At 43.5% G+C, this 12,885-nt stretch overlaps 1 protein-coding gene across 2 annotated transcripts in view; it reads left to right on the plus strand.

Moving 5' to 3' along the window:
* The first annotated feature begins 7,263 nt into the window (after positions 1-7,263).
* The window catches only part of CDYL2 (chromodomain Y like 2), a 69,799-nt gene continuing 64,177 nt past the window's right edge, over positions 7,264-12,885 (plus strand). Inside the window, exon 1 of one of the 2 annotated variants that reach the window (XM_083514984.1) lies at positions 7,264-7,561. In XM_083514984.1, the coding sequence (XP_083371110.1) occupies positions 7,523-7,561 (39 nt within the window). In that variant the 5' untranslated portion in view covers positions 7,264-7,522. Of the gene's footprint in view, positions 7,562-8,243; positions 9,191-12,885 lie in introns of those variants that run through there. The other variant, XM_083514983.1, reaches the window with a different exon arrangement.

A 12,885-nucleotide genomic window follows, 5' to 3' on the forward strand; every position in this document is an offset into this window, starting at 1 on the left:
GTGATGTTGAACACAGTAAGACGAAGCAGTTTACTTGGCAGAGACTGCAAACTATTATTATCGAGTCTGGACCTTCCTTTTCAGTTTGCTGTAGTCCACATTGAATGAATATAATCTGGTACTAGTTTTGGGGTCTCACCTTGATCCACATGGGGAGGGGTGAGAAATTTGGTTCAGTTTGCAATTAAAGACAGACCTACCTAACACACACTTCCTAAAGCATTATGTGAACTGAAAAACAACCATCAGCTCTCCAGCCAAACAATGTGTGCAAAAATGCACCTACTGGCTTGCAAAAATGCATTTTGGTAGGTGAAATTGTTTGTATATTATACAAAACTGTAATGTAGGAGACATTTTCACAAAAAATACTGATTAATTTTCATAAGGACTTTAAAAATAAATAAATCACAACTTGATGTGAAAATGTGGAGAACTGAACTTCAAACTGGAAAATTTAGAAACATTGACAGTCTCATCCATCCCTAGTTCCAAGGTTCCAGGTTGCTCTTTTGTCTCCTAGGAGATCTCAGAGTAGCAACAAGCAAGGTCAAAATAGGAACTATCAAGGCACTTTGTATGCAGGCCTGCACCAGTTTCTCCAGCTCAAGAAATATTGAAAAGGGGAACCCAAGCTTTTTCACCTGGCTGAGTACAAGATGGAAGTAAGGGGGGAGCAGAAGATGCAATTATCAACCTTTCCTCCTCCCTCCTTCTCTATTATTATTAATTGTTGTTGTTCTTGTTGTTGTTGTTGTTGTTGTTTTACCCACCCAGGACAGGTTACATTTAAACACAATATTAAAAACAGTTTAAAACCATTTGCAATCACAAAAATATGGTGAGTCCTTATTTACACCCTTCACCAAAAAATGGTCACAGAGCAGTTTGCAAAAAATAGGGAAACATAATAAGCAAAGCATTATAAGGATTCTTATAAATTGCATAATTTATAAGCCTCCCTGCTGCCTTGCCCTGCCCTGCCCCATCTTCATCCAGATAAACGACAGCAATGCTAGCATCTGGAGGGAGGCTCCATTGTTCTGCCCCCACCATACCAGCCACTACAGCCTATGATATCTTTTTTATGAAGCAATTCCACACATCCAGGGAAGTTCTAGAATCCTCAAGACACCATATAACTCAAGAATTCACAATGAAGCAGAAGTATGGACGTGTGAAACTGTGTTCTACTGAATCAAGCCACAGAACCATCTAGCCAAATGCTGTTAACTTTGGTTGCAACTCTCATCCATACTACCAGATTCCTTTTAAAAGCCAGGGAATTAAATCTTACATATGCAAACATGTGCTTTGCCATTGAGCTATGGTTCTTTCTCATATTAATCTCACAACTTGGATTTTTGCATGAAAGAGCTATTGGTCATCCTGCACAGCTTCCAAATCCAAAATGACAAAATAGGAAATTTTATGTATGTGATGTGCAAAATATGAATTTGAGTAATGGGAAACCATATTGCTTTGCCACCCTTAAACTTCTACAAATGAGTAACTCTCAGCCAGAGATGCGCTTTCGTAGTTGCCTGCACTCGTCTCCTGGCCACAATCAGGTGACAACAGTGAGTCAGCATTCTTCTTTCCAGTTAACTCTGATCAGGAACGGAGTGTAAGATGACGCTGGCAAGGCATTTCCCTTTAACATATTTTCTCTTTGCAGACTAAGAGCAGTGCTGTGTGGAATGCCCATTGCAGGGACGCTGAGAGGAAATTCCAGAGCTATGCTGCTATAACCCGTTCCCTTCTCAAGAATGATTAAATATGCATTGTCAAAGCGTGTGGCACTCTGCTAGAAAACTCATATTGATTGGTTTCAAAAAAAGAGCCATCTCCTGCCTGAGTCATAACTTCTTATCTGGAAACTATGGTTCCTAATATCAGTCATAAGAGCAGAAGTGGTATAGTGCTTAGCGTACTAAGTTGGACTGGGTCAAATTTTTGAGGATGTGGTAAACTGGATCACTTGTCAATTCCATTAATGCTCTCTAGAGCAGAGATGGAGAACTTATGTCCCTCCAGATGTTGACTGCACCCCCACGCCCAGTGCTGTCCATAGACCATGCTGGCTGTGACTGAAGGGAGATGGAGTCCTACTGGAAAAATCCTACCATATGTAGGAGGGCAACTTTGCATTTAACCTACTGTCTGATTGCCACAGCAGTTAATATCTGGGAGAAATCTATGGGGTGTCAAGATCCAGGTTTTCATCACATCGAGCACCTAAACCTTTTAGTGACTCTGTGAGATGAATCCAGTGGGGTGTGCAAAATCAGGGGCAAGGCTAACAGACATAGTCCCCTTCTCCCTCCGTGTATGCAAGGCTCTATTATGTAACCTGTTTACTGAGCCTTTATCCTGATTTGCTTGATAATTAATATGCCTCTGAATCACCAGTGGTCTTTTAATAATTGATGTATTATTATTCTATTAAATAGATAACAAACAAGACTAGCAGGATATTCCAACAAATTCAACAAAAGGTGGGGGAACCAACCGAGCACGGTCAGGTAAAAGGTAAGGAGATGAAAGATATCCATAAAAATATCGGAAGAAATTTGAACAAAAGAGGCAATACGGCAGTATTCCAAGACATAAACAGTGGGTCAACAACTTGTACAGTCAAAAATACTGAGCATTTGTTCCAATTTGTCAGGACGTTATACGGCAATGGGCATTCATCCTGCCTAGGGTGCTCAAGCATCTTCCCATTATTAATTTGTTCATCCTACTTTTCAGTGCATTTCCCACAAACTCTGATTCTATTTGAAGTGCATTTGTTGCACTACAGAAACCAAGCACTTTAAATCCATTTTATGGCGCAAACCTAAATTTTGAATCCTTCCTGTAAAATACTAACAGATTGGATGTGCCCATTGTCTATTCATCAAGGTTAACTTGTAAAGATGGCTGAAGAAATGATGGGATGTATTTACTTACCTTGCTTTACTTACTTACTTATGGCATTTATATCCCAACTTTTCCTCCAAGGAGCTCAAGGCACCATACATTGTTCTTCCCCTCTTCATTTAATCCCCACAACCACCCTGTGAGGCAGGTTGGGCTGAGAGGCAGTGAATGGCCCAAGGTCACCAAGGTCAATGGGGGGGGGAGGGATCACCTGAATGTGCACTAGGCGCCACAATGTAAGGGCCCCTCCAGAGCGCTACTTATTAGTTTTTGGGTGCATTCTGCAACATGTCATTGACACAATAATAGTGCACTAGTGATGAATTTATACTGGACCATACACACATCGTTCTATTTTATTAGCTGTTCTGTGATGCTTATCCAATGTTACTGCATTATTGCCATCGGGAGGGGCACTCTTATACCATAGCACAACAAACACGAGACAAAAAATAAACCGGAACATTTGTGATAGAAAAGGATACGGGATTTGAGCAGGCGGTTACAGGGCATGCAATGACCGGAAGCAAAGCCGTTTGCCTCCCCTGGAACCTTTGCAGAGCCAAATGGTGTTGCAAGCAGGATCGTGTCTAACCACCTGACACCATCATAAGCCCAAATCATAATGAATAAAAGGGTGTGTGGAGGGACCCTAAGAGGCACCACTCTAATATGTCTTCAAGGATGTCACCAACAAAACACTGGGGGAAATAGAGTTGGGAGGAATGTTTAGCCAAACTATTTCACAGAGCTGTAATGAATGAGCTGATCTCTTTATGTTCAAGTTAGAGTAGCAGGATGATCTATGGATAGGTTTTATGAGAAATGCAATCCATTTGTTTTGCACTGCAATGCTCAGAATGAGGACTGTGTTACTGCAAACTGGCAATATAAGATTGTATAATTTATCTTCTTGTTTTTGCTTGGTTTTCTTTCTTTCTTCTGTGTAATTTAAATTTGAAAAATAAGGGAGGGAGGAAAAGAAAGTACGTATTGAGCGGGGGTCATGGAGTCCCAATTTTCTGGCTGCTGGATGATCCATAATGTCAAACACATCCCAACACATTTCTAAATATCTGTCCCCAGATGTGTCCTGGATTAATTTATTGGATCGTGGCTCCAGCAACAGCCAAGACAAAATAGCTATTGAACCATAGTTTTATGATTAAATAAATAAAAGGCATACTGGAGTGGAAAACAGAGCAATAAGAATTAAAGGTGTTTACTCAGCTCTTAGCAATAAAACAACTCTAATAACTTTTCAGTGTTCAGTTGCCTATACAGAATGCTTGGTAAATTCTGCTCTTCTAATAGAGACCACAATTTTGAGAGATGGTAAGTTTAAAAATAAAAAAAAATTGCATGGTGCCATTTCCAAAGTGCCATTTGCATTATTGATAGTATTATCAAGTACTGCACAGCAAAAGATTTACAAATCTGTGCAGTTAATGCAGAACAAACATTTCCTATCCACATGAGTATAGATATTTGTGAGTTTCACTTGTGAGTTTCTGAAGTTTCTCGTTTTAACTAAAGACTTGGTCTGTTCAGAGACAAAATATAAAGAATATCAGGTTATATTCTTAACAGCACAAAGCATAGGGTTAGCCTTAGCCTAACACAGCCTTGGCACCTGTCAAGGATTCTACTTTCAGTATGTCATATTGCACTAATGCGAATTTAGAGGAGTTGAGAAGAGATGGAAATGAGTAGGGTTAGGCAAAACCAGTTCCCTTCATTCAACTTAATTAAGGTGGCAATGTTGGGTAAGCAATCCTATGGCTAGAAAGCCACAGACCCCAATCCACAGCACCCAAATCATCCTCATCTCAGGAGAGGAGATAGAAAATACTGGAAATGTCTTGTAGGAAAGACCTATCTTTATTTTACCTTGCTCCCTTCCACTGGAACCAATAGGGTTTACATCTGACTAGACGTGCATAGGATTGTTCTGTTGTTTAATGAGTTTTGTGTCTTCACAACTACCCTTTGGAATTCCCCCGCCCCTTGAATAATAGACAGGTACAGTCTTTGTTGGGATGCGGCTGGCGCTGTGGGTTAAACCACAGAGCCTAGGACTTGCCGATCAGAAGGTTGGCGGTTCGAATCCCCACAACGGGGTGAGCTCCCGTTGCTCGGTCCCTGCTCCTGCCAACCTAGCAGTTCAAAAGCACGCCAAAGTGCAAGTAGATAAATGGGTACCGCTCCGGCGGGAAGGTAAACAGCATTTCCGTGCACTGCTCTGATTCACCAGAAGCGGCTTAGTCATGCTGACCACATGATCCGGAAGCTGTACCCTGGCTCCCTCGGCCAATAAAGCGAGATGAGCGCCGCAACCCCAGAATTGGTCACGACTGGACCTAATGGTCAGGGGTCCCTTTACCTTTACAGTCTTTGTTGTCTCTTCACTGCCTACTGAAGGCCTTTCTTTTCCAACAAACCTTGAGTATTAGAACTGTTTTTAGGTGTTTAAATCATTTCATTGCTTGCTTGTTTGCTCTCCTGGACATCTTTGAGATAAAGAGTGGGATATAAAGTTTAACAACAGCAGCAACACATCGTTATTACTCCAATTTATAAAACACTTTTCGTTCAACATTTATATTTAAAGGATGGCATCCAATGTTAGTCATACCCAGAGTACACCCACTGGATTTAATGGACATGACTACCTTAAATGTATTAATATCTATGGGTCCACCCTTGACTGTGACTAACATTGGCTACAACTCAACTACATCTGCCTTGCAAAGCAAAGCAAGCAGCCACAGTTCAGTAAGCAATTTAAACTATCTGAAACATAATGAAAATGCAGTCAGCAGTCCTGTAATTACACTATAAAACTTAATAAAATATTTATACTAAAACAGCAGAGGACAAACATTAATATTCTATTTGAATATGTGAGTTTTCAAAATTCATTTGAACATGGAAAGACATGAAGCCTCACAGGTCAGCCCAAGGAGGGAATTCCAAAGTCTGGCTGCTACCACCAAAAGGACTCTGCCCCTTGAAAATAAAAGTCCTACTCACTTTATTTGTGTATGAAGGGAAGGGAGTGCTCATTATGGGAACATACTGGTTGAGAAACTGAAAGGAACTGAAAAGTACAAGGAGAATCTTGCTCCAGTATCTAAGAAGGCAATGTTCTAAACTTGTTCCTTAATGATCAGAGTACTACACTATGTTCTGAGAGCTGGATTTTTTAAAACAGTAAACCATAGTCATATCTCTAACATTATGGTTCCATGTGTGGTGAGTGAGTTGGGTGATGTATGTGTATCAGTGAAAGGCTGGTCGACCAGGGCAAATGGTGTTATCTATATAAAATAAATTTTGATGATATGCAAAGTAGCAGAGTAGCTTACAGCTAGGAAGCTAAATAACTCTTTTAGGTGATTGATAGTTTCTTTGTAAAGACTATACAATGTCCAGACTCTTTATATTCAAAAGAACTTTACTTTCATAAACATATAACTAAGAAGAATATATTTACAATCTCATGCTTATTCAAACATGGGTACATTCTCAGCTGAATTGTAGACTGAAGTCTACTTACTTAGTCTTACAAACAGAATTGTGTTGAGACTTGCACCAAAGTTTTACCTAACTCAGGGCTTACTGAGAGCTCCTGCACAGGTTTCTCCCTATTAATGTTTAGGGATCTTCCGCTATCTGTTTCACATCAGAAAGATCACATTGACACCATACCATCCTCAGCGGTATCCTGAGCAGCCTCTCTTAGGAACCATTCTCCCTCACACACATAGAGAGAAGAGAAAGCAGATAAAAACAACAGTTACTGGAATAACAGTCACAATAGAATGGAATGCCTCTCTCATGTGACTCAACAGTCAGCCAATCATATGAGAGCCACTGCCTGAGGGGGGGACGACCCTATGTTTAAAGTACACAGTAATTTAATATAAATAAATCTTCACATTTCAGGAACTTAAATCATTATCCTTAACTTGTCTGTCATTGGCTCAGGCTCTACCTACTGTTGGCCTCCCTCCCTTCTGCCCTTTTGGTCACAATGGGCTCCAATCACCAGTGGAGTGCATATATGATCGATCATGTTTTTAAGGAATGAAATTGCATGCAAGATGCTTTCCAACACTTGAAAGTGACACAGTAGATGGACTTTACAGGCTTAAAAGCAACACAACCTTATTTTTATTTATTTTTTCCACAAGGAGAAAGGGAAGAGTGGGAAAAATTTTATAGATTTTGACACAACACCATTATCAGAATGGGTAAACTTTTGAGACTGTGAGAAGACATACCAACAATCTACATCCCTAAATAAAGATCCAGGTATGAAGATGCTGAATCAGATCATTGGTCCCATAACTAAATATTTTGTCGAGTGGCAGAAGCTCTCAAAGCTTTCAGGCAGGGGGTCTCTCCCAACCCTAACAGGAGATGCTTGGGACTTTCTGCCTCCAGGACAGGTGGCTCTTCCACTAAGCTATGGTGGAGGAATGAGTTTTCATCCCCTAGCAACAGAATAAGCCAATAACTAGGAGGGGAGCAAGAGCAACCACAGAAAAGTACAGAGACAACCAGTCTGCACGGCTGCATTCATCTCTGGTACATGTTTAAGAAACAAACTTCCCCATACATTTATCACTTGGTAAGTTGAGATGTCTTCACCCCATGTCTCATTACTTGATGAATACATGTCCAAATACATGAACTGCTTTCACTGGAAAGCATCAGTGCTGATATGAGGTGGCATGAAATTTCTGTCCCCTGTGGTATTTGATTGGCAATGACTGTCACACGTGCAACTTGCCATCACCTAATGTTGCAGTCGTGAAATGATAGGAAGGTAGTTGTGAAGACTCAACAAAGCTGCTATATAAAATGTTGGTGATGTATTCTATTGGAAAACTGTCTAGAGTGGGAGCCATGTTAGCCTGTTAAAGTAAAAATAAAAAAGGTCTTGTGGCATCTTAAATGTATTATGGCATGGGTGCTTAATCAACAGACAAGATCAGAGGGCTAATGCTTTACTGTGAAAATGCGGATTCATTTCACTGCTTCCTACTAGGGAGTAAGTGGGAAACAACATGATGCTTGGCATAGCATTACCTCTGAACTGGAAAGTGTGACTTGTGTGAACCAACCCTGATCTTGGCTTTCTGTTTGTGGCTTCTTTTAGTGAAACCAACTGCAATCTCCAGTTTGGATGTAACACTAAAGACTGTAGTTGGTTGTGCTCACTAACGGCAAGCAACAGGGGAAGTGATCAACACATTCACAGCACACATTACAGTGATCAACATGCGCTTGGGGTCGCAGGTTGTGTTGTGTATATGGCTGGTCTACTGAGGCCCATCCAAGCTGCCAAAAGATGTTTCTACTCCCACCCTACCCCTTGCATCTATAAGCAGGTGGATGGGATGTCTTTGGGACAGGTTGAATTTGAGACTGGGAGGCAACTGGAAGGAGAGGAAACCAAAGAACCTGTCAAAACCCTAACCCCCCAGACAAATCTGATCTGAGTTGGTCCTTAAGATGATGGCGATGTCCTCCTTTTGGAAGGTAGGAAGTCACTTGACACAGTCAGGCCTCTGGCTCAGATGGCCTAACAGTGACGGGCAGGATGGCTCTCCAGGGTTTCGGCCGAGGTTGGGGATGGAACCTGCGTGCAAAGCAGATGCTCTACCCTGTGAGCCCTTTCCCCTTGGTCAGCCAGGACCTCTGGCGGGTCTCTTTGGAGGAACAGACAAACGTGTGTGCAGCTGCGGCGTCAAAAGGTGCAGGGACTTTTGCTCGTTGGGGGGTTTGCCATGCGGAGGGATCATCAGCCTTCCCTTTTTTGTCCTCCCCGCCCTTGTGCCGCTTCACTAGGGTGGGTAGTGGGGGGGGGGGAGTTCCTGAAGGCGCAGAGACACCCGCGCGCAAGCACACACACACACACACACACACACACGACTCCTTCACACGCATGCAGAGCGCCGCTCTCTTGCCGCTCCACGGCTGCCACTGCTGCTGCCGCCGCCGCTCTTGCTGGTTACGCCAGCCCGCCCGCCCGCCTGCCGCCCGCCTGCCTGCCTGCCTCTCGCCGTCTCCCCTCGCCTCCGATTCTGCGCACACAGCCTGTCATTCTGCACAGCACAGTTTTTTCGCTCCGCTCGGAGAGCGAGTGGTGGAGAGAGAAAACACACACACGGAGGGAGAGCAGCTCAGGAGCCCGGCGAGAGAGCGAGGCGCCCGAGTCCCGCAGCCCAGCATGGCTTCGGGGGACCTTTACGAGGTACGGCGCCGGAGCGGTTGTCCGGGGCTTGGCCGGAGGGCAGCCGGCGAAAGGAGGCGGGCAGGCAAGCAGGCAGGGAGGAAGAGAAGGAAGGAAAGGAGGAAGGAAGGAGGGAGGGAGAGAAGGAGGGACGCCCCGGCCAAGGAGGCTGCGGGGGCTTGTTTGGCCAAGGCGTCTTTTCAGCGCGGGGTCTTTCTCTCGGGGGGCGCCGGGGGTCTCCTTCTCCCCCTCTGGAGTTCCTGGAGGAACTGAGAGGAAATGGCCAAGGTGGAGAGGAGGCGGAGGGGGGTGGCAGATCTGCTGCTGCTGGCGGGAGGGATGGATGAAGCGCTCCCTCCCTGCTTTCTCTTTCGAGACCCCCTCCCCGCCACTTTCCACGGGGTATGAGCTGAGTAGGCCTTAGAGGAGAGTTAGCGGGCCAGGGGGAGGGGGCACCCCAGCCGGACAGCCCCCGGGGCGGAAAGTCCAGGTAAAGTCCTCTGGACTGCTCCTCCTCCTCCACCGCCCTCGGAACCCAACCCGGTAACAGGAAGGAGAGAGGAGAGAGGGTTGCGCCCCGGCATGCGGCGGCGCAAAGTCTTGGCAAAGAGGGAGGCGCTGCCTGTTTTTCTTTCTCTCGGGGGCTTCCCAGGCTTGCCCCCAGGGGGCGGATGTAAGCCACGGGGGAGGGGCTTGGTGAGGAGGAGCTGGAGCCTCTGGTGGACACCAGTGCATGCTGGGGGATATTGGGGGAGGGAGGTGCACTCAAGGATGCTGGGGTTGGGAGGTGGGCTGTCAAAGTTTGGTGGGGTCTTGAGAGAGGAGGTCTTTGGGGAGGCAGGTGCTCCTGGATTGGGTTAGCCTGGAGGTCTTCAAGTGAATTGCTTTGATCAAGTCTTCTGAAGAAAGTGTCACTGATTCTGTGCCGGTTTACTAGTTTATCATACAGCATTGAAGTGCAAAAGGAGAGAGGGATTTGCCCTCTCCCCACCATGTTAACTTGAGTAGATCCTATTAGATTGTTCCATGTGGATTAGAGGATGCTGCCTGTGTTTGTCCCATGATTTTGGACTAGAGGATGTAAGTGCAGGAAGTAGCACGCCAACTATCTGGTTGGTCAGAGGTCGGAGGTGCTGAATTGGGGCATGGGCAACCCAATGGAAACTCTGGATGACCATCTTTGGATCTCACTCCATGTCAGAATTTTAATGGCTGGACTACACTTTGTACCAAAGCCTCTCCATCCAAAGTGCCACCAAACCTCTACCTCAGATGACACAGGGTTGTATCTAACTAAGTTCTACTCAGTTGACCCATTGAAACTGAAGGGTCTGTTAGTCAGTCCATTCATTTCGGTGGGTCTACTCTATGGGATACAACCCATAGGGAGTTGCTTTATTTTGATTCATACCAGTTGTTGACACCATCTAGCTCACTATTGTCTACACCAGTGTTCCCAGATGTGGTTGAGCTACCATCTCCCTTGACCATTGGCTAAGGTGGGCTGGGGGTGATGGGAATTGCAGTCCCTCAATACTAGAAGATCCAAGGTTGAAAAACACCGGCTGGCCATAGCTCTCCGGGGCTTCAGGAAGGGAATGCTCCCAGACCTACCTGGAGATGTTGGAAATTGAAGTTGGAATCTTCTACATGGAAAACAAGTGCTCTACCTCAAAGCTACAGCCCTTCCCCAATCTAAATAAAGCAAATTTAATCTCATAATGTACAGGTACACCGAACTTGATATTGTGTAGCTAGCAACAGCTAGCAACCATCAAGGCTACCAACGGAACAAGTCTGGAAATAATAAAACCCATTTGTTAGAGTTTGACACATAACATGCCTGAGATTTAAATCGGTTCCGATATTGGGTTTACCTGTGGGGCATCTTATGGTCTGATAGCTGTTTTAAACACCACAAAGAAGTGGCAGCAGATGTTCCATAATACAGTCTTGATTTGAGCAATATAGAATGTCCTAGAAGATTCCCTCTTTTTAAAAATAATGCTCACCCTCCACATAAAGATTATTCAGACAATTAGCAGACTTGTTTGCAGCCAATTAATTGATTAATTAACCAATTCAATGGATTAATTAGCTAATTCAAATTAATGTTAAAGTCTTAATGGTGATTAATCCCAACTGGAAGTTTGGAGCCTCTTTTCCTAGAACTCCCATATTGATAATGTGTTTATAATAAAATGTATGAGTGGTATGTTAATGCCTGTAATATTTTGAAGGTAGTTGATGATGTTACTAGTCTCTCTGGTCTGTAAGACATACAAATTATACTTTCTTTGGAAAAATAATATGTGGCAGAGGTGACAACTAATATTAAACACAATGGTTGCAATTCAGGAAACCATGTATCCCACAGTAGATCTTGGTCAGGCTCCGCCAAGAAGGTCGGTGAACCATTCCCTAGTTGGCTTTGGGAAATATGTAACTGCAATTCCAGAAGTCAAATCACCAGATCATATCTCTTGCCTGAATAAAGAAATGTATATTAATTATCTCCAGCAATGCTGACTTCATACGCGTTAGTGCTGCTTAAAGGCCATTTGTAACACCAGATTTTTAAGCAGTGACTGCTGAACCAGAGTTATTTGCACCAATGAAGCTAAGTTAGTGGTATTGATGGCTATTTTTAATGTGGTGGTTTTTAACTTTGAAGGCCAAACTTTTGCTGGATCAAGTTGAGATGCTTGTCTTGAATTACAGCTTTGTGCTCAACCTTTGAGGATTATTAGGATGAGCACTCTGAGAGGAAGGGCAGACAACAAACGTTAGAAAATGGAACAAATGGATTTTTGTACCTCCTGCTCTCCTTATTTGTTTTCTCTATGGAGTAAGCATAGCTACAAGTTGCTTTATCTCTTGTTGGTGTTTTATGGATGATTTAAAGGCACAGGTGTTCAGATATGGATGGAAGAGTCTGGATGCATCTTTAGCATCTGAGTGCCCTTGAGGAGCAATTAAAGTTTTGACCCTTTGTGGTACAACTTGATTTCTTCTGGAGCAAACAGAATCTCTCAAGGTGACATCAGCTACTCAGAAGTCTGCTCCGATTTATATTGATGCCTTTAGCTTTGCTTGAAGCTTGCATAGGTTTGAGTTTGTAGCCTGCCAGGGAGCTTATTGCATCGGTTTTCTCTCTTCTCCAACTCCACCATTGTTGGTGAAATTCTGCCTATTGATTACTTGCTTGGTTTAATGTGCTTGCTTGGTTTATTGATATAAATATTTGTTTTGTGCTGGGTGAACTTTATTGCAAATGTTTACATTTATTTCATACTCTGGAAACATTTCAGCATGAATAAGCACATGGGTGCTAAAAGAAAGCATTCATCCTTCTCCATGAAGCTGGCATTGCATTCATGTAAACGTTATTGCTATTCCTACTTTTCTTCAGAAATATTCTGAAAATATGTGCACTTCAGGATTGTGCCTGAGAAGATAGATTGTTGATTATCTTACATTCTTCATGGGACATACAAATAAATATATCAAGCGGAATTTCTACAGGTAACACTATTATACTATTGTAGTGAACAACATTCTGGGGAATGGTTGTAGCTCAGTGATAGAGCATCTGCTCTGCTGACAGAAGTTCCAGGTTCAACCCTTAACATCTCGAGAGAGGGCCAGGAGTAATCCCCATCTGAAACCTTGGGCAGATGTTGCCAGTCACTGTAGACCAGCTTTTACCAGCCTGA

This window comes from Podarcis liolepis, assembly GCF_965112155.1.
Source record: "Podarcis liolepis genome assembly, chromosome: 7".
Lineage (NCBI taxonomy): Eukaryota > Metazoa > Chordata > Lepidosauria > Squamata > Lacertidae > Podarcis > Podarcis liolepis.